The 23,028-nt window shown below is 32.3% G+C and overlaps 1 protein-coding gene across 1 annotated transcript; it reads left to right on the top strand.

The window, feature by feature from the left end:
* Positions 1-19,839: 19,839 nt before the first annotated feature.
* LOC128032557 (uncharacterized) lies at positions 19,840-22,586 on the top strand. Its single transcript, XM_052621169.1, has 3 exons — positions 19,840-19,990; positions 20,083-21,350; positions 21,681-22,586. The coding sequence occupies exons 1-3, from the start codon at positions 19,840-19,842 to the stop codon at positions 22,584-22,586; spliced, it is 2,325 nt and encodes a 774-aa protein (XP_052477129.1).
* Positions 22,587-23,028: the final 442 nt, after the last annotated feature.

Here is a 23,028-nt window from a genome sequence, read left to right on the forward strand (position 1 = left end):
GTGACATGGTGGTAGTTAAAGTTCGCATTATTTCTGTTAGTGCACTGCACCAACAATACCGAGGAGATTGGAGATTTTACTGCATTATTGGTGGCTTATCCACGATATTGGTAGCCTGTTTGTATATTTATTAGCAGTTTTTCTACACTACTATATCGGTGGCCACATCGAGCTTCGGCTTGCATTGTTTGGTGTTTGGTAGATAAGTTATGGGGAACTCGTAGTGTGTAGAGGATGGATGGATAGGAGCCTTTTTACATTGCATCATACTCATGGCATACTCATGCGTTATTGAAATATGCCATGTACCGTATTGTAATGAAATTGTTGATTGGTTATATTGTTATTGATTCACATTGACTCACACTAAGCTATTTTAAGCTCACCCCTTAGTCTTAACTTTTCATGTAATGATTGAGACTAGGATCGAACCCGACATGTAGATGTATCATGGACTTCGAACTATTTTTACTTTAAATATTTTTCTATAAGTTTTTATGCGATTTTTGGACTATAAGCCTTATTTTGGATTGTGGTTTGTGGTTTTTGGATTTGGGTTTTTGCATGCATTATTCAACACATTGAAAATATATGTTAGCCGTAAAATGCATGCTACTTGACCTAATTAAAATCTGACATGAATAGTATTTTTCGCTGCATTAAAAGATAACGAAACTTTACAAAACAAGGCAACAAACAACGAGTTACTAGAAACGTCACTATCATTAAAAAATGATACTTAAGAATAGACGGATTAATATATGTATATTTTTTTCAAACTAACACAAGTACAACGCGATTTTCCAAAGTGAGTCGATTTAAGATTTTATGGTTCATAGGATTACTTAGTCATTTCGGTGACTAATGTAGTCTTCGCGATTTGACCATAATGTCTAGGCTAGGTTGGAGAAATTATATTATTTTTACTTATTTTTTTCTTGTTTAATTGTTTCTTGAATCTAATTCAATTTGTTCATAATCTTTTCATGCTCAAGATTTCAATTTCCCATTCGGTTTTGTGTGATTTGCTCTCAAGATCGTATCTTTGAATGAGATCTCTCTTGTTTCTTAAACCAATTGTTTCTTCTCTATTTCTTTCTTAGTTTTCTCTTCTTTTTGTTTAATTCCTAATCTATTTTGTTCTTTGTTTTTTTTAGATCTGGTTCAGTGGTATTTTTCTCTTCAAGAACGATTTCTTTTCCATCAAGAAACGTGTGTCCAACGAGATCTTAAACTCTCCTCTTAAAACAAATCCTTTTTCTACCATTCTCTCTATTTTTCTCTTTATGTTTACTTTCGTTTTCTTTGCTTTCTATGTCGGTTTATTTTCTTCTTTTTACGTCATATCCGACTTTCCTTGCTCCAAAATAACTTGAACACAATATTGGTTTGCTACCCTATATTATGCAACTTAATATTAGTTAAATGTTAGGTAATTAGTGAACCAATATTTGCTTGTTAATTTTTCTTTGCAAAAAAAATATGTTTAGGACAGATACAAATGATAGTAATGTGCATGATGAAATTTTATTAATCCAAATTGTTTGAAAAATTACAAGTACATTATGACAAAAAACTACACTAAGGGCAATAGATCCCATCAATCTTCCACTTGCCTTAATGAAGTAGATAAATCATATTTTGCATACTCATGCCCTTTACATGTTTCTCAAAAATTCTAGCCATCAAAATCTTAATAAACAAATCCACAATGCTGTCCTCAAATGCGATTTTGACTACATCCACTAAGTCATCTGCTACCGCCTCTTATATAATATGATATTTTCAATCAATGTGCTTTATCATTTTATCATTTCTAGGTTCTTTAGTGTTAGTTATTGCCGCATTGTTATTGTAATACAATTTGATGGTTTTTTTTATGTCAGGAACGACTTTTATTTTAATAAATATTGTAATTTTTTATTATCTTAATATGAAAATTTGTGTTTACGTTAACCTATAAGACATTTTTTAATGAAACCTATTAACACATATATCATCATCTTAGTGTGCCAAATGGCCGCATATAAACTGTACCACATAGGTTCTGGTTCTGTTTCCTTTTTTGTAACTCATATTGCTATAATATACATATAATTTACGATAATGTAACTTCAAATAAGGGTTTACTTAGACAGGAATAGAGATGGATTTTCACTTGAAACAATGGTTTAGTGTTTAGATAGATAGGAATAAATATGGATTTTGGGGAAAAAATTGAAGTCACTACGAAGAATTCTGGTTTTTTAAAAAGCCAAACCAAATAATAGAAGCAGGGGCGAAGCCAAAACAAATTTTTGGGGAGCCGAATGAAATTTTAATTTTTTATAGTCTATATCTTTATAATTTTTAAAGTATTAAATCAAATTTTTATAATTTTAAGGGGGAAAATACAATTTTACCTTTACTAATTTAAATTTTTTTTAAAAATTTAAGGGTCTAAATAGTAATTTTACATTTTAGGGGGCCGGACCCCTGCCAACCCCTAAATCCACCTCTGAATAGAAGATAATTGAATTAAACGAGATTCAGATATTCATTAATTTCTAAAATTAAAAATAATGATTTATATACTATTTTAAAATCATTTTTACTGGTATACAATATAACATATTTATTTTCATATTAAAAATTATAAATTAAATAAAATTGAAATTCAACTCACTATAAATAATTTCGATATTTTAACTTAAGAATAAAAATTGACCCAAAGAAATATATTTAATAATTCAACTTTACCAAAATAGTCACGAGGATTCAATTCAATTTATAGTATTCTCGTTTTTTTTTTTTTTTACCTAACCCTAGGTAAAGAATCAAAGGTTAAGGACTTCTTTTAAGTGTAAAAATAATATATATGGTATATATAGGTTCACTTTACAGGGCTTAAATTTGAAAAACGATATTATCCAATCCTTGGAAGAAAACTGAAAAGCAAGAACCGCTTCTAAAGATAAAAGCCCAAATTCTATTCCCGAAAGGAAAACGAGTTCCAACAATGTGGATAGGCGTTAAATCAGTTGGTTCTGCATGGAAACTTGGCAGATTAAAAAGCAAGCTATTCCAGCTCTAAGATTCCAATGCTGAATCCCTTTAAATTTTCAACCCCGCTTTGCTTCTACTTCCTAGAAAGTATAATATATACATATCATGAAAAGACTTATTAATTTTTACCAATGTTATTTCAACTTATTCGGATTCATTGATTAGGTTGTAAACTAGTTAAGTCATTGATCCGTGAAAGGTATAAAATCGATTGTTTTATGAATCGGTATAGATCAATTAAATCGAATTAAAAAATTGATTAAATCGACGGTGGAATTAATTTTTATATATTTTTTTATTTTGAAGTTTTTAACAATTTATTTCTTTTGAACTGTTCGAGTCAATTGAATCGAGAACTAGTGGTGTGACCAGTTCAACCACCAATCAAATTTTCAAATTTGATTTTAAAGATAAATTTTCGGATGACCGTTCAATTGAGTAGTAAGAAACTTGATTGAGAGAGGTTTTTGTTTTGTTTATCTGATTAAGCTTGTTCTTAATTTTGAATTTAATTGAATAATTATTAGATATTTGAAAATATTACAAGTTATTTTGTTTTTCACTGGCACCAAGAAAGTCTAAAGTTGATTATTATATGATTTCAAATTTCACAACGAAAAGATTAAGATGAGATGAGGTAGGAACATATGAAAGGGATCCAAAATTATATATTTACACCACTATGATTTGAGTTATAATAAAATGATTAAATTATGGCCCACTTACATGAATAAAGTGTTTTAAAGTATAACCCAAAACTATTCAAGAATAAAGGCGGCAGCTTCAAGCTTTGATTAGAAGGAAAATCCAATTATAACCTACCTGCCTGCCTTTAAAGATAAGAAACACACTCTGCTTTTATCACCAACTACTTAATAAACAAACCATAGCTTAAACAGCCTGGTAACCTCCCAGGTTTGAGTGACAATCACCACATATTTTGGGTCGAATTAGTCAAATACCAAACTTATGCAAATTCCGATTGTTATAACTCCTTAAAATAAAATGTTAAGACTTCCACGTGATATATATAATAAAAATAATTATATGTTATTATCTATTATTATAAAAGTATTTTTTTAATCGGATTGGATCGGTCAATCGAATTGATTAGATTGGGAGATCGGTTTAGAAGTGACATTAAACCATTTAGATCAAGAATTGATACGAACCGGTTAAACTAGCTAAAAAACCAGTTGAATTGGGTAAAAAACTTGTTGAACCAGTTAAAAATTAGTTAAACTGGGTTTTTCAAAATTCTTTTATTTTTTAAAATTTTAATAATTTTTTAATTGAACCGGTCAAACCGGTGGCCTAACCAGTTTAACCATCGGTCAGGTTTAAAAAAACATTGCATAAAAGGTTAGTCTAAATAAAAATTATCTAATATGGTTAAAGGTTATTGACTTCAATTACTAAATAATGTATGAGCTAAATATGTGTAGATATTCTAGTAACTAAATTCTAATTGATGATGTGTTGATTAGAAATTTTCTCTAAAATACTTTTTTAACATCCCATCTTCAGAAAAGAGAGAGGCGTCTTCTCTAAAATACTTGTATGTTAATTTGGAAGATTAAAACTACAACACTTGAAGATTTTAAGATATTGATGTATTCAAGTATACTTCCGCATCTACTTTTTGTTCTCGATGATCCAACATGATGACTATAGTTTATTTAGTTTTATATCGAAGTTTGATAGCTCTAACACAAAGGATAATAACCATGATAATTGGTACCATACTGGCCAGTACATACTAGAGGTGCTCATGGGCCGGGCGGCCCGACCCGGCCCGACCGTCCGCTCGAAATACGGGAGGGTTTGGGTAAAATATAGGCCGAAATATGGGCTTGGGCAAAAAAATGAGGCCGTTTAGAAAGCGGGCAGCCTTAAACACAACTTTTTGGCGAGAGCCCGCCCACCTACCGATATAATAAATATATTTATTTTTTAATTTTAAAATATTTTTAAAATACTTTTTTAATTTTAAAATATTTTAAAAATATTTTTAAAATACTTTTTTTTAATTTTAAAATATTTTTAAAATAATTTTTTGGTATTTATTAAAAAATGGGTTGGTTGGGCCCGGCTTATGTTTTTTTCAGTGGGCACAGGCAAAATTCAGCCCATATTTGGGCGGGCTAAAATTTTTATGGGCCCACCGACCCTACCCGCCCAACCCATGAGCACCTCTAGTACGTACCGTTTTGATCCTAAATCTGTACCAAGTACTTTATTTTCTATTTCAATCAAAATGTTAGTGCATTTTGACCATTTTAGTATGTTTCTACCCATTTCGACCAATACTGACCTGTAACTAGTGCCTATCGGCCTATACCGGTTGGTACAAAATTTTGATATCTTAAATAAACTTTTTTTTTAAATTTTAACCATTTTTATTTTTCTATAATTTCATTTACAAATAAAAGTTATTAGGTTAAATTATCGAACCAAATTAATAATTTTAAAACTTATATTTGCATGTATATAGAATATATAAATTATTCTTTTACCAAAATAATTTATAATTTATTAAGAAATTAAAAATTAGACTAGTAATATATATGTGTGTGATTTTTTTTTAAATATCAATAAAATCCAAAATGGTACAACGATACATGCCAATACTTGTACGTACCAATAACAAGATAAAAATGGTACATCCACTATTACAGTACTAATTACCTTGATAATAACCCAAAATGCCCAAAGCTAGACAAGTTCTCATCATAATGTTGCGTGTGGCTTTGCAAGTGTATTACAATCTAACAAATTCCTGAGTTAGGAATAAAGTAAAGCAATGAGCGTTAAAGTCTATAGGTAGGTGTAACCTTACCAAATAAAGACACACCAAATAAAGCAACAATCTGAAGCAAAAAGATATCGAGTATGCAATGGTGATAAGGTGTTTTTGAAAGTCTTTCGGTGGAAAAAAGATCATGTGTTTTGGCCACAAGGGAAAGTTATCGGTTGCTTATTTTCTAGCTCTATTATTGGAGTTGCAAAATATCCACGATGTATTCCATGTATCTATGCTTCGACGATATCAATCTGATCCTTCCCATATTTTATCAATGGAATCAATCGAAGTTCAGTCTAATATATCGTATGAAGAAGAGCAAGAGGTTATATTCCTTCTTAAGGAGGAGAGCCATGAGTAGATGAAGGCTGTCTCCTAATAGATAGATCTAAAACCCCAATTTCTGCTAGTGATTTTTCTCTCAATAACTTGCGTTTCATGATTGTGTATACTAAGGAAGTACAAATTAGTAAGTATACTTGAAGAAAATAAGGCTTAGTGATATGTTTGAGTTAAAGTATAGGTGAAAGGTTACTCGAATAAGAATTAACAAAGTGTCTCTGTTTGAAAAGACGAAGAGGTCATAGTATCTGGTTGGATGAAAGATCTGGAACTTAAGCTACTGTTCTCACAAAGAAGGATTAGATCTAAAGTTTGATAGCCATCTAGGTTGTAAGGTGAATCTATAAGCCGACTATTGCAAATGTATTATGCATGTTAGAACGTCTATGAAAATAAGCTAAAATGCATGATGTGATGATTCTGTGTAAAATGTATGCGTGAGGGACTTGTATGAATGATTTATATGAAAAATGTTTAATGTGTTTGAATGAGTAAAGTGTGTATATGTGTGTTTTAATGACATGAACAAGTTTGTTATGAAAGAGTCTGTTATGAGTAAGCCTATACATGAAGTTTAAGGGAATGTGTTACATGTCTGTAAGCATGAATGAGTCTATCCTGAAGAAGTCTAAAAGAAATAAGTTTGTCAAACATTAGTCTACATTAAGTGTTCATGTTTGTCTTTAGAGTGGTCAAAAGGGGTCTATAAGGACTAAAAACATTATTTTCTCTGAAAGGAAAAATCCGTGACACTCTAAAAACCATACAGTGTAAGACCTTTGCTGGGCCATGACATCATATGAAATATGTAAAGGATGGTTGGGTGAGTACCAGCGATAAGAGGCAAACCTTATGATGGTGAGTATAGGTGAATCTCTATCATTAAAAACACCAATTTCTATAAAAGGACGCTTTGTGGCTATCTCAGTTAAAAGTGAGTCTTTGTGATGATCTCTATTAAAAGAAAGTCTTTGTGGCGATCTCTGTTAAAAGAAAGTCTTTGTGGCGATCTCTGTTAAAAGAAAGTCTTCGTGGTTATCTCTATTATAAGGATGCCTTTGTGGCTATATCTGTTATAAGGATGCCTTTGTGGCTATCTCTGTTAAAAGGATATCTTTGTGGCTATCTCTGTTAAAGGAATGTCTTTGTAGATATCTCTATTAAAGGAATGTCTTGTAGCAAATTATGTTAAAAGGGCGCCTTCTTGGCGAAATCTTAAGAATGAATCTCATGATGACTATCTGAAGACAACACATTTGGGTGGATACCGGATTAACACTGAATCCTCGTATAGTTACAAGAATGAATAGAAAGGCTAGTGTGCGTTAAAGTATGTGGTGAGGCAAAGATATAAGTTAATAGTAAGAATTGATAGTGCTCTGAAGTAAGAAAGTTATAGGCAAATTTTGAGATAAGTATTGGGCGCAGTCTACCTCGCCCGAAGATAATGTTAAGACTAGTGAGTATGGAATAAGTTATTAAGTCTGGTAATAAGGTAAATGAAGAAAGTAAGGATTATGTAAAGATAAGATTGAAGAAATGATACATAAGGTAAAGAGATGTTAAATATAGTACACACAAAAGAAGGAATATGGTTCTATAGAAAGAAAGACGGTAGACTCAGTATTGTACCCGTTAAAATGGAAGAAAGGTCAAGAAATACACTAAGGATGTGCAAAACAATATATGCAACATAGAATGAATGGAAAAGGTATTCTAAGGTTTAGCTCACTAAGTTCTTACGAACTTACTAAAGTTGTTTCTATTTTCAGGTCTGTAAAGGAATGTACATCGAGAGACGATGCTAGGGCCATGCCAAGGAAGCAGTGCATTGGGCTGTTATGCATATAAAGGGAGTCAAATGGTGTGTTTGAGTCTATGCTGAAGATCATTAAGTAGTATTTCAGAATAGATAAGTGACGAGCTAAAGTCTGCGCATAAGTCAATAAGTAGCGAAGTAATATGTACTTAGTAGTCTCAAAGAGAAAGTAGAAAAAAAGCCTGAAACTTTATTGTGTCGAAATAATAACCATACATTATATTTTGACAAGAAGCTCTGTAGTAGCCATAGACAGTAGTTTATACATAGGTGAAGTGTAAATATATCCATACATTGTACACCAATTGTCGAAACCATTTTTAAATTTGAAACAAAATGGGAATCGACTTTGAAAATGGGAGTCGCCACCGATCTTTTATTAGGGTGTGACCGGTTCACCAATAAAATGATTTTTTGGTCTACGAATTTCGAGAAAATAGGTTCGGGAGTTGGTTACGCACGAGGAAGGGTTAGCACCCTCGTAACGCCCCAAAATTGGTACCGAATTGATTGTTTAATGTCTTAGTGTCGAGGGTTTGAAAAGATTTTAAAATACGATCCTTTGAAAAGAAAATTTGAATGAAACGAATCGGAAGATGAAACTCATTTATTTCGAAGAAATAGAATGTCACACCAGTAAGTTAGAGTGTAACATTTTAAATCCGCGAAATTAAGTTTATCTCTTGACCTTTAAAACTCATGCATTTTGAGAAGGATATCTGATTATTTGGGTCAAGTGAGAAAATCAAAACCCAGTAAGTTAGGGTTCAATTTCACAAAATTCCTAAATATCAAATATTGTCTTTATTATTACTTGTTAGAAGAATCCTCGTCTCGAGAAAATAATATGTCAAATCCAATGAGTTAGGACACAACCTATCGAATTCCCGAGAATGAGTTTTTTTTTCATTTATATTTTAATCAAAAAAGGATATTCGGCTTCTTAGATCCCGAGGAAGATTGAAATCCAGTAAGTTAGGACACAATCTTTTAGAAAATCCCAAATGCCGAATATTGTGTTATTTTTAGAAACTTTTGTGTGAAATAACTTTGTCATTTGTAATCTTTTAAATGAATAAAAAATGATTGAATAATAATATACAACGCAATTGATAATTAAGTAAACTAAAGCATTCTCTAATGAATAACAAAGATTCAAGTATATACAAATAAACAATGTCATATACGTAAGAGCAACAATTTTATATCCTACATTATGCAAATACTAACATCCATATTAGCAAGCAAAATGAATAAGAAGGCTAAAAAGTAATAAGCTAATTAAATAAAATGTATCAAGTTTTAAAATAAAAAAAAAACAACACGAAGGAAGGAAGTTATGTTAAAATAAGTTTAAAATAATATATATATACATGAAAGTTTGAAATAAATAAAAATATAGTTAAAACAAATACTTCATAAAATAATAGTATCCCAATAAATAAATATTATATCAAAATACATAAAATTATATACATATATTAATTTAAATAAATAATACATGAGGAAGGAAAGATTTAATAATAATATAAATAATAACATATATACATAATAATATATTAAAGTTGAAGTAAGCAAAATATATTAAAGTAGGTTTTTTGTTTTTTTTAAAAAATCGTATGTATGTATAAATAAATAAAAGATATAATAAAATTCGATAATATATTATATATACATGTATATAATCAAAACGGTTTAATATATGTATAAAATAGTATCGTATATAAATGTTAACACTTAAAATAATATTATATAATAAAGTAATGCATATACATAAAAATTATATAGATAAATATATGAACTAATATAAATAATAACACTAATAATAATAATAGTAGTAATAATAATAATAATAATAATAATAATAATAAAAAAATAATAATAATAATAATAATAATAATAATAATAATAATAATAATAATAATAATGGTAGTAGTAATAATGATAAATTAATATTAAAGTAATTATTTTAGTAGCAAAAACAACAAATTACTAATTGGGAATTAAAGCAGAAATTTAGGGGTAAAACTTGCAATAAAATGAAATGAAAAGGACCGAATTGAAATTCATTTAAAATCAGGGTGACTATCACCGAAATTAAACGCATAAGTCCCACGTGGCATTCAAGTCAGATCATTGGAAACAGCGTCGTTTCAGACATTCGTCTCCTCAACTGACAGGAGGACGAAATTGGACGCAGGATCGAATTATGTGGCCAAATTAAAAAATAAAAAAGGATTAAACTGAAGTAAATCAAAAATAGAAGAACCAAACACGAAAATAAACCATTGAGATGAAACACGCGGATCCTTCCCTCGGGTCGGGTCACCGCGCAGGTCGCAAGTGTAACAGCCCGATTTTGGGTCTAGTTGGAACAATGGTTTCGGGACCACAAATCCGACGAGGAAAAAAATAATTTATTTTAAAATTTTGACATGGGTTGCATTATGATAGGAAGGTATATTATGACATATTAATTCAAGAAAGGATTAAATCGCAAAAGTGAGAAAAGTTTTGTTGCCCAAGAGTAAATACTCAAAACTTGACGGGTTAAAGTGTAAATATGAAAAAGTTGAAGGACCAATAGTGTAAATATTTTAAGGGTGGAATAATCTAGAAACTAGGGAAAATGGATGAATTAGGACCAAATTGAAAAGGTGAAGAATTTTGAGGGACTAAATTGCAATTTTACCAAATTAAGTGATGACTCAAGGATGGAATTTCAAAAGATTATGAAGGGAAAAATGTTCAATTAGAAGGAGAGAGAATTCTAGAAGGTAATGATGATGTTGGTGATATTTTTAATTAATTAATTAGATAAATGTTATTTAATTATTTTTATTAATGTTTTTAGTATTATTTTATTAATAAATGATTAGTATAAAAGGAAGGAAAGATGATAAGAAATCATCTCATTTTCCTAAGAAGAGAGGAAAAAGAAAGAAGTTTTCCTTTCTTTACAATTTGGTCCTCCTACCAAAAAATCACCATTTTCACTTAGAAATCAAAGAAATTTCCATAGCCACCAAGAGAGAAAATTGATAAAGAGACTATGGGGAGCTAGAATATCAAGTTAGATTCAAGAAATAGTAGTTGGAGGAGAGAGAAAATCAAGTTAAAGATTGAAATCAATAGCACAAGGTAAGAACATCAAGATTTCAATTTATTTTTAAGTTTGATATTATTGAAAAAGCATGGAAATAATTTTATAGTAGAGTTTTCTTATATATGGTCTTATGTTCTTGATATATTACTGAAGAAAAATAAGTGAAAGTTATGGGAAATATTATAGAGAAAGGGAGTTATACACCTAGTAATCAACATTTTGAACTAAAACAGTTTTGGACAGCAACAGTAGGTTAACTTTGAAAAATCACCATAAATTATGGAAATCGAATTAGAATATGAATAAGATGTGTAATTAAATTTTAATGAGTATAATTTCATATAAAAGAAACAGAGCAAGCAAAAGATTTGTGTATTTTGAGATATTTGAATTTTTGTGAGACAAGGTCAGAATGAATTCGGGTTCCCCTGTTCTGAATTTGGAAAATCATAAAAATTGGAGAAAAATAATTAGTGGTAAAAATTTACATGATTAAAATTCTAAATGAGTCTATTTTTAATATAAACAAACGAGAACATCATTCAAATCCTGTGTGATGAGATAATTAATTTTTAGTGAAGAAGGGTCGAAACTGTCAGACAGCAGAATAGAGATGACTTTAAAGAATAAAATGTCCTTATTGGATAAAGTAAAAATTCTGAAAATTTTATGGTTAGAAGATATGTGAGCCTAGTTTCAGATAAAATTAACAGATTTCAATTTGGAGTTCTGTAGCTCAAGATATAAATAATTTAGTGACTATGACTCAAGTGGACAGCTTTGAATGAATATAAATAAATGTGAAATTATAGATAATGTTACATAGAAGCATGTTATATATATTAAGGATGTGGAATGGAGAGGAGGAGGAGGAAAATATATGATTATTCAACTAGCATGAGTTTTTATTAAAATGACCAATTTATATGTTTCAGGACTAAATTGAACAAAGGTGAAAATTTAAGGATAAATTTGTAAAATGTCAAAAAGTGACCAAATTGCATAAAATGAATTGTTTTATTATTTAAAGTAGTAAATTGAATAAAATATTAATTTAGATCAAGATTGGGTGGAAATTGAGAAAATAGAAAATTTTAAAATGTTCCTAAATTTTGGTATTTCCATAATTTAACTCGGTAAGTTCGTATGAACTATATTTTGTTTAATTTCAATTGAAGTGAATGCTATTTGGTAATGAATATTATATATGTGTGTGTTTTATATTGGAACTGAATTATTATTGGTAATATGTATAGTTATTAGATGCTTTGAAATGTTTATCGGAAGCTTGTTGGAGATATAACACATTATCCATTGGTTCTATCAGTAATTTTGGATGATTTGATTCTGGTTATTATGGCTATAAATATGAATGTTAGATAAAAATGAAATGTCTGAAAATTAATTAGTAAACTCCGGTAATGCCTCGTACCCTATTTTGGTGTCGAATATAGGTAAGGGGTGTTACATTTATTGGTATTAGAGCTACGGTTTAGTCGATTCTCAGACCGAACGTAGCATATGTGAAGTTTGGAATATACATGTCATTATATAGCCTGTGATAGTGTGAATGTTATATAAGTTAAATGTATTGCTATAAATCAAGAAAGACGAGAAATTGAAATTTCATTGATAAAAAGAGAAGTAAGAAAAAGAGGAAAATTCCCGAATGAACCTTCGGAATAAAAAGGGATACGAATGAAATGACAGAAATGTCACATGTGTGGCATGGACTGTGTGTAGGGCATTATTTAAAAGTGAAAGTGATGGTCACGTGTGTAGTACTATGTGCAGGCTACTACGCGTACCGAATAGCTTCGATCACGTGTGTAGTACTATGTGTAGGCTACTACGTGTACCGGAATGATGGGTCGCATGTGTAGTACTATGTGCAGGCTACTATGCATACCGAATAGCTTCGATCACATGTGTAGTACTATGTGCAGGCTACTACGTGGAATAGCTTCGATCACGTGTGTAGTACTATGTGCAGGCTACTATGTGTATCGGATGGAAATGGTCACATTTGTAGTACTACGTGCAGGCTACTATGTGAATCGGGTACCATTGAATATAAAGGGGGTTGCTAAGTGCTGATTCCCCTAAGGGGTTGCTAAGTGTTGATTCCCCAAATCATCGGTGGTTGCTAAGTGCTGATTCCACCATAACAGATTGTATAAGGGGTTGCTAAGTGCTGATTCCTCGAATCATTAGTGGTTGCTAAGTGCTGATTCCACCATATCTTTGAATGTGCAAAAGGGGGTTGCTAAGTGCTGATTCCCCCAAGGGGTTGCTAAGTGCTGATTCCCCGACTCGCTGGTGGTTGCTAAGTGTTGAATCCACCAAATAACGGTTAATATTCTGAGTGTTCAACAGGAAAATTGGAAGGGTGATTGAACACGTAAATTAAATATGATTGTGTGGGGAATATTGGGTTTAATATTTAATCAACCCATGTGTAAGATGAATGGAAGTATCAAAACTACAAAAGAGCAAGTTGGTTACAAACAGCTTAAAACAACAACAGTTGGATAACTTGGAAAATTCACCATAAATGGTGGAATTTGAATTAGAGGTTGGGTAATATATAAAATTGAAGATGAATGAGTCTATTTTCATATGAAAGAAGTATAGCAAGCAAAAGAGTTATATATTTTGAGATATTTAAATTTTAGTGAGACAGGGCTGAATTGATTTCGAGATCCCCTATTCCAACTTTGAAAAATCATTAAAAATTGTAAAAAAATAATCATGGCTCGAGGCTTACTTTTTTGAATTCCTTAATGAGTCTATTTTTAATAGGAACAAACAAGAAAATTTTTTGAATTTTTTACAGAGATTTAAGTAAATTTTAGTAAGGAGAGGTCAGAACTGTCAGACAGTGAAACAGGGGAATATTTAGAGAATAAACTGTATTAATTGGATGAATTGAAAATTCTGAAAATTTTATGGTGGAGAGGAATATGAGTCTAGTTTTGGGAAAAATTTACATAATTCAATTTGGAGCCCTATAACTCTAGATAAAAATAAATTAGTGACTGTGACACAGAAAATCAGCTTGCTGGAAATTGAATTGGAAGATTAAATTGAGTAGAACGCACGAATGAGTACTTTTGGTAAGCGATATGTGATTCCGTATAAGATCATAGCTGGGCTATGGCATCGGTATGTGATATGTGATTACATTTAAGACCATAGTTGGACCATGGCATCGAGAAAACGAGGTACTCAATTCCGTAAGACGTTCTCTAATTTGACAAATTGTGGTAAGTGTTAAGTAAATTTTATGTGATAAACCATATTGAACAGTGAAATTGAGCTCAATTATGTGATCTCATCATCCAAAGGTTGTGCTTGACAGGTTATGTTAATAAATTATGTGTATGTGAATTTAAGTGACAGAAATTAAATAGATAATGATTTTGAGCTCATTTACATGAATCTGTCATTTAAAATTTTAATTGACAGGAAGAATAGTGAATTGCATGTTTATGTTTAGATATATGTATTTATTTGAAATACAAGAAAATGATGGTTATTGGTATGGCTATGAAATGAACAAATGGTGAAAACTATAAGGCCTAGTTGAATATCTCAAATTGGTACTTGAATGTATTAAAATATTGGTGAAGGTAAAAGATCAAATAAGTGAGGAATAAGGCTTGCAAAATAGCTGATTTTTTTTGTCCACACGGGTAGACACACGGGCGTGTAACCCCTATATATGATAAAATATATGAATGAACTATATGGTTATAATGGTATTGCATTGATGATGAAAGCTAAGTCATATATATATGTATTTGTGAGAATAAGTTAGAAGCTTTACGACCTCATCATCACCCCCTTATCAGTATTGTTTTATGACGAAATTTTTACGAGAATCATGTTGAATAAACTCATAAATGTGAACTAAAGAGTTCAGTGATCAAATAATTAGTAATGCAAACATAGTTGAGCCTAGTGTAATAAGCGAACTCAGTTTCTAAAGAAATATGAGATTGTTAGTGAATGGAATAATGTGAGGTCCATGATAACATAATTAGTGAGAGAAATGATAATTAAGTGGTAAAGATGCCTATATGTGACGATTACAATCGAAATGAAAACGATGATTTTTTTCTAGATATTCTATATATATTCTTTTATCCTCAGAGATATGTGTATAATTGTTCAGTTTCTAATAGAGTTCTTATATTATGAGAATGTTAGCTAATTATGATGTCAGACGAAAGCTCTATTAGATTGGTCGGTTTGTGATCGGTTATTGTTCTGTTTTGCATACATATTTAGAAAGTGTATTGTTTTGCTATGATGAAATTCCAGAGCTAAAATGTGGTGATTCTGGTGATTCGCATGCCAAAAGAATGTTGAAAGATTGTGTGTTTGAACTATATTCTCAACATAAAGAAAAGAGTGCTTTGATATGTTAATGTTCGGTAGTTGAAATCAACTCAATTGTTTTACTAGAGTGAACTGATTTATCTAAATGTGATTCGAGTTGTATGTATTTAAGCATGTGTATTCACGAGTATGAAGACGGGTAATCGAAATGAAAAATCTATATTTCAGAAAATGTGATATAGAGAAATACTTATTGAAAAGAGATATATGAGACTAAATAGATTAGGGATTCTGGAAAGTTAGTGAAAGTGTTTCATGAAAGTTGGAAGTAACTTCTTCTGGTAAGATTTTCGAGGACGAAAATCCCTAAAGGGGGGAGAGTTGTAACAGCTCGATTTTGGGTCTAGTTGGAGCAATGGTTTCGGGACCACAAATCCGACGAGGAAAAAAATAATTTATTTTAAAATTTTGACATGGGTTGCATTATGATAGGAAGGTATATTATGACATATTAATTCAAGAAAGGATTAAATCGCAAAAGTGAGAAAAGTTTTGTTGCCCAAGAGTAAATACTCAAAACTTGACGGGTTAAAGTGTAAATATGAAAAAGTTGAAGGACCAATAGTGTAAATATTTTAAGGGTGGAATAATCTAGAAACTAGGGAAAATGGATGAATTAGGACCAAATTGAAAAGGTGAAGAATTTTGAGGGACTAAATTGTAATTTTACCAAATTAAGTGATGACTCAAGGATGGAATTTCAAAAGATTATGAAGGGCAAAATGGTCAATTAGAAGGAGAGAGAATTCTAGAAGGTAATGATGATGTTGGTGATATTTTTAATTAATTAATTAGATAAATGTTATTTAATTATTATTTTATTAATGTTTGTAGTATTATTTTATTAATAAATGATTAGTATAAAAGGAAGGAAAGATGATGAGAAATCATCTCATTTTCCATGAAACTAACGTGAGAAGAGAGGAAAAAGAAAGAAGTTTTCCTTTCTTTACAATTTGGTCCTCCCACCAAAAAATCACCATTTTCACTTAGAAATCAAAGAAATTTCCATAGCCACCAAGAGAGAAAATTGATAAAGAGACTATGGGGAGCTAGAATATCAAGTTAGATTCAAGAAATACTAGCTGGAGGAGAGAGAAAATCAAGTTAAAGATTGAAATCAATAGCACAAGGTAAGAACATCAAGATTTCAATTTATTTTTAAGTTTGATATTATTGAAAAAGCATGGAAATAATGTTATAGTAGAGTTTTCTTATATATGGTCTTATTTTCTTGATATATTAGTGAAGAAAAATAAGTGAAAGTGATGGGAAATATTATAGAGAAAGGGAGTTATACACCTAGTAATCAACATTTTGAACTAAAACAGTTTTGGACAGCAACAGTAGGTTAACTTTGAAAAATCACCATAAATTGTGGAAATCAAATTAGAATATTAATAAGATATTTACTTAAAGCTTGATGAGTATAATTTCATATAAAAGAAACAGAGCAAGCAAAAGATTTGTGTATTTTGAGATATTTGAATTTTTGTGAGACAATGTCAGAATGAATTCGGGTTCCCCTGTTCTGAATTTGGAAAATCATAAAAAATTGGAGAAAAATAAGTAGTGGTTAAAATTTACATGATTAAAATCCGTAATGAGTCTATTTTTAATATAAACAAATGGGAAAATCATCCGAATCCTGTACGATGAGATAATTAATTTTTAGTGAAGAAGGGTCGAAACTATCAGACAGCAGAATAGAGATGACTTTAATGAATAAAATGTACTTATTGGCTAAACTAAAAATTCTGAAAATTTTATGGTTAGAAGATATGTGAGCCTAGTTTTAGATACAATTAACAGATTTCAATTTGGAGTTCTGTAGCATGAGTTTTATTAAAAAACCAATTTATATGTTTCAGGGACTAAATTGAACAAAGGTAAAAATTTAAGGGTAAATTTGTAAAAACGTCAAAAAGTGACCAAATTGCATAAAATGAATTGTTTTATTATTTAAAGTAGTAAATTGAATAAAATATTAATTTAGATCAAGATTGGGTGGAAATTGAGAAAATAGAAAATTTCTAAAATGTTCCTAAATTTTGGTATTTCCGCAATTTAGTCCAGTAAGTTCGTATGAACTATATTTTGTTTAATTTCAATTGAAGTGAATGCTATTTGGTAATGAATATTATATATATGTGTGTTTTATATTGAACTGAATTATTATTGGTAATATGTATAGTTATTAGATGCTTTGAAATGGTTATCGGAAGCTTGTTGGAGATATAACACATTATTCACTGGTTCTATCAGTAATTTTGGATGATTTGATTCTGGTTATTATGGCGTGTATAAGTTAATTTTGTTAACGTTAGCTCATTAAAGTTTTGATTTTGATTGGTTATAAATATGAATGTTAGATAAAAATGAAATGTCTGAAAATTAATTAGTAAACTCCGGTAATGCCTCGTACCCTATTTTGGTGTCGAATACGGGTAAGGGTTGTTACAGCAAGCCCCTAAACGGCATCGTTTTACGTTTTATAAAACTGAAAAAAATATACAAAACCTAAAACCTAAACATCAGATTCCCCTTTCCCTTTTCAAAGAAACCTAGGTACCAGCCCCAGGTACGGCGCCGTTCTCGCGTCCATGACCTCCGCCAAGGCCCCGATTGCAACGGAAAGGGTCAGAGATCAGACGGCTTCCGGAAACAAGGTACGATTCCCTCGTTTTTCTTTTTTATTGTGTAAAATATAAAAAAATGATGAATAATACCCAAAAGAAATAAAAAAACATTTCTGCTTCTCTCCCTTTTTCTTTTTCCTTTTCGAATGTATATATCAAAAGAAATGAAAAACAGATCGAAAAAGAAAAAAAGTAAAGCTTTTTAGAATCACCTGAAAACTGATGTTTTTTTATTTCTTTTTTCTTGTTTTTTTTCTTTACATTCAGTGTGCTGATGCGATCGAGACCCAAGAGCTATCGAGTGTTAATGATATTTCCCTTGAGCTACCAAAAGGACCCATTACTCGAGCTAGAGCTAATAAGTTCAAGAATCCAATTTCAACTTTGGTGGATCGAGCTTGGAGTGAATCCGTGGCTATTCTACTTGAAAAATCATGGGCCAGCAAATTAAGCAATCCGTGCAATCTACTTCAAGTTCATTCAGCTCAACTTTAGCTTATCGAGCTCACTCTTAGCTCAATCAGCTCATTTTAAGCTCAATTGCGTTTATATTCATTTTGCTGGAATATTTATTTAAGTTGTTAGTTAAATTAGTTAAGTTAATTAATTGAGTTTAATTTCTGGTCAAAATAATTATTGAGTGTTATTTAATATGTTCTAATTAGTCTAGTGCCTTAAATATGTCTTAAACTACCACAAATATTTATCTAGTTGACCGAACTAAATGAGCAGATTTTTTATATTCCTATGCTGTCGAATTTAATGTATGTGTTGCATGAACTAATTTGTGGATTTAATTTGGTGCAGGAATCTCCCTTGGACGGCATGGGTACATGCACCTAAGGTTCATTGTATTTGGCCGAAACATGCATGGCACTACCAAATGAATATTCAGCCGAATTTGCCATCCTTAAACATCTACATTCAGCCTATTTTAAGTGTTCACATGGGGGCGTATCATTTGGTATCAGAGTTGGTTAAAACTAGAAGAACTGACGTTCGAGAAGAGCCAGAGTAAGTAGACTCGTGAAAAAAAAATTTGAAAAAAAAATCGAAAAAAAAATCAAAAAAAATTGAAAAAAAGAAAAAAATTGTATACGGTCTAGGTGCGGACGAAAAGAACGTGAAAGATTGTATACAGTCTGGAGACACTTCAACAAAATTTTTTTTAAAATCACATTCTACACTATTTTATATCCCTCTTAGTGAAATTTCACGCTATTTAAAAAAAAATTCTTCTCCAATTAGTGAAACCATTTTATACGCCACATCTTTAAACCTTTCTTTCTTTCGAGCCTACCCTAAACCATACGACTTTCCTTTGCAAACCCTTTGAAGCCGACCCTCTAAACTAAAGATCAAGCCCTACCAAGTCTTATACGAAATTATAAGAGAAGAAACGAGAGGAAAAAGGCACGAGTGTGTGAGCATATTCGAGAGGAGGTAAAAGCCAAAAGAGTGTAAACACGAGCGTGAGTGTCGTTCTTTCTTTCTTTTCTGAGTAAACGTGAGTCTTTGTGGTGAGGAATCTTTATTATGTCTGAAAATCCCGAGCAAAACGAGGCGGAAAGGACCGAAAGACAACCGATAAGAAATGTCGGAGGAGGAGTTCCCGATTTAGGTCAACAAGCCCTCTTAAGGGAATTCCAACGAATGCTTCGAACTGAACTTGAATCTATTAATGAGAGACTCGATCGAGTGGAAGGAGGACCAACACGAGAAGGAACCCCTCAAGGACCGAGATGGGGGTGAGGACGAGCAAGACCTTTTGAGAATGATCCCTACGAACCGAGCGAGGTGGAAAGTGACCAAGCGTCGAATCAAAGTGAGAGGCGACGGGGTCAAAGGAATAGGGGTCCTAGAGAACGAGATTAAGTGGATGATGATTTGAAAAGTATTAAGCTATCTATTCCCCCATTTCAAGGGAAGTCTGATCCAGAAGCTTACTTAGAATGGGAGAGGAAAATTGAGTTGGTCTTCGAGTGTCACAACTACTCGGAGGGCAAAAAGGTGAAATTGGCGGCAATCGAATTCTCCGATTACGTAATGATATGGTGGGATCAACTTACTACAAGTCGAAGAAGGAACGGGGAGCGGCCAATCTCAACTTGGACCGAAATGAAAGCCGTAATGCGTAGGAGATTTATACCTTCTTATTATTATCGTGAACTTTATCAAAAGTTGCAGAATTTTATGCAAGGAAATCGAAGCGTGGAGGACTATTTTAAAGAAATGGAGATTGGCATGATACGTCCGAACGTGGATGAAGATCGCGAAGCAACCATGGCTCGATTTTTGGCCGGACTTAATCGTGACATAGCCAATGTGGTGGAGCTTCAACACTACATTGATATTGTTGATATGGTGCATGTTGCTATCAAATTTGAAAAGCAATTGAAAAGAAAAAGTTCTAGCCGAATCTTTCCTAACACCAACAATCCTCAAAGGTGGAACCAAGGCACGGGTAAGAAAGACTTTTCTAATCGTACTAAGGATCAATCTTTGTCTTCTAAGATGAACAAACCCGTTGGCGAAACTAGCAAAGGCAAAGAAGTTGCCATTCCGAATCGATCGAGAGAAATAAAGTGCTTCAAGTGCTTAGGGAGGGGCCATATTGCAAGTCAATGCCCTAACCGAAGTAACATGATCGTGCGGGCTAATGGGGAAATCGAATCGGAGGAAGATGATGATGAAGAACCTAATGAAGTCGCCGAAGAAGAAGACGAACTTGAATATGCTGTTGATGGCGAAATCCTCGTCATAAAACAAAGTCTTAGTCTTCAAAGTGTTGAAAACGAACAACAAAGGGAGAACATTTTCCATACACATTGCCATGTCCAAGGTAAGGTGTGTAGCTTGATCGTGGATGGCGGGAGTTGTACAAATGTGGCTAGCACCTTAATGGTTGAAAAACTCGGCTTGCCAACAACTAAGCACCCTCAACCTTACAAGCTTCAATGGCTTAATGATGGAGGGGAGTTGAAGGTAACTAAGCAAGTTTTGGTGCCGTTTACTATTGGAAAATATTCCGACGAGGTTTTATGTGACGTGGTACCTATGCATGCTGGTCATATGTTATTGGGTCGTCCATGGCAATTTGACCGTAAAGCTATTCATGATGGTTTTACAAACCGCTACACTTTCAAGTTTGAAGGGAAGAATGTAACCTTAGTTCCAATGACGCCAAGGCAGGTTTATGAAGATCAATTGAAGTTAAGAGAGTCTTTTGAAAAATTTCGAGAGAATGTACAAAAAGAAAAGAATGAAAAAGAGAGCAAAAAACACATTGAGAAGAAAAAATAAAAACCTTTGAAAAGTGTGAGAGAAAACAATAAATCGATCGAACAAAAAAAGAGAGAAGAAAAAGAGCAAAAGAAAATGAGTGTTTATGCGAGAGAGAGTGATTTTAGGAAATCTTATTTGATGCAACAATCGGTTCTTGTACTTATGTACAAGGAAACTCTTTTGAATACTAACGAGTTGGATCCAAATTTGCCCTCTTCGATTGTTTCTCTTTTGCAGGAATTCGAGGACGTGTTTCCGGAAGACATTCCTAATGGGTTGCCGCCCATTCGAGGAATAGAACATCAAATTGATTTCTTTCCCGGAGCCTCTATTCCCAATCGTCCAGCTTATCGTACTAATCCCGAAGAGACCAAAGAGTTACAAAAACAAGTTAATGAACTTATGGAGAAGGGATATATACGAGAAAGCCTTAGCCCATGCGCTGTACCGGTATTATTGGTGCCAAAGAAGGACGGAACATGGCGTATGTGCGTGGACTGTCGCGCGGTGAATAAGATTACTATTAAATATCGACATCCGATACCGCGACTAGATGACATGTTAGATGAATTAAGTGGTGCTCAATTGTTTTCCAAAATTGATCTAAAGAGCGGATACCACCAAATTCGAATGCGTGAAGGGGACGAGTGGAAAACCACTTTCAAAACAAAGCATGGACTATACGAGTGGCTGGTCATGCCGTTCGGGCTTACCAATGAGCCTAGCACCTTCATGCGGTTAATGAATCATGTCTTACATTCTTTTATCGGAAAATTTTGCGTTGTCTACTTTGATGATATACTCATCTATAGCAAGTCTTTAGATGAACATTTACTACATTTAAAATCTATTTTGGGTGTGCTTAGAAAAGAATCCTTGTATGCTAATCTTAAGAAATGCACATTTTGCACTAACAAGGTTATTTTCTTAGGTTTTGTGGTCAGCTCGGAGGGATTGAAGGTTGACCAAGACAAGGTGAAAGCGATTCGAGAATGGCCAAGGCCTACGAGCATCAGCCAAGTGAGGAGCTTCCACGGGTTGGCAAGCTTCTATCGTCGATTTGTTCCAAACTTTAGCACGTTGGCAGCACCTTTAACTAGTGTGATTAAGAAATCTTCAGCTTTCTATTGGAATGAGGAGTAAGAAAAATCTTTTAATGCTATTAAATCTTGTTTAACTAATGCCCCATTGCTTGTGTTGCCTGATTTTGCTAAAATGTTTGAAGTTGAATGTGATGCATCAGGTGTCGGAATTGGAGTCGTTTTAACACAAGATGGAAGGCCCGTGGCATACTTTAGTGAGAAGTTAAATGGAGCCATTCTCAACTATCCGACGTACGACAAGGAAATGTATGCTCTAATTCGAGCTCTCGAGACATGGCAGCACTACTTATGGCCAAAAGAGTTTGTCATACACTCGGATCATGAGACGTTGAAACATATCAAGGGACAAGCAAAATTGAATAAACGACACGCCAAATGGGTAGAGTATTTAGAATCTTTTCCTTATATCATCAAATACAAAAAGGGTAAGGAAAACATTGTGGCTGACGCGTTATCTCGACGATATACTTTGCTATCATATT

This window comes from Gossypium raimondii, chromosome 9, assembly GCF_025698545.1.
Source record: "Gossypium raimondii isolate GPD5lz chromosome 9, ASM2569854v1, whole genome shotgun sequence".
Classification (NCBI taxonomy): Eukaryota; Viridiplantae; Streptophyta; class Magnoliopsida; order Malvales; family Malvaceae; genus Gossypium; species Gossypium raimondii.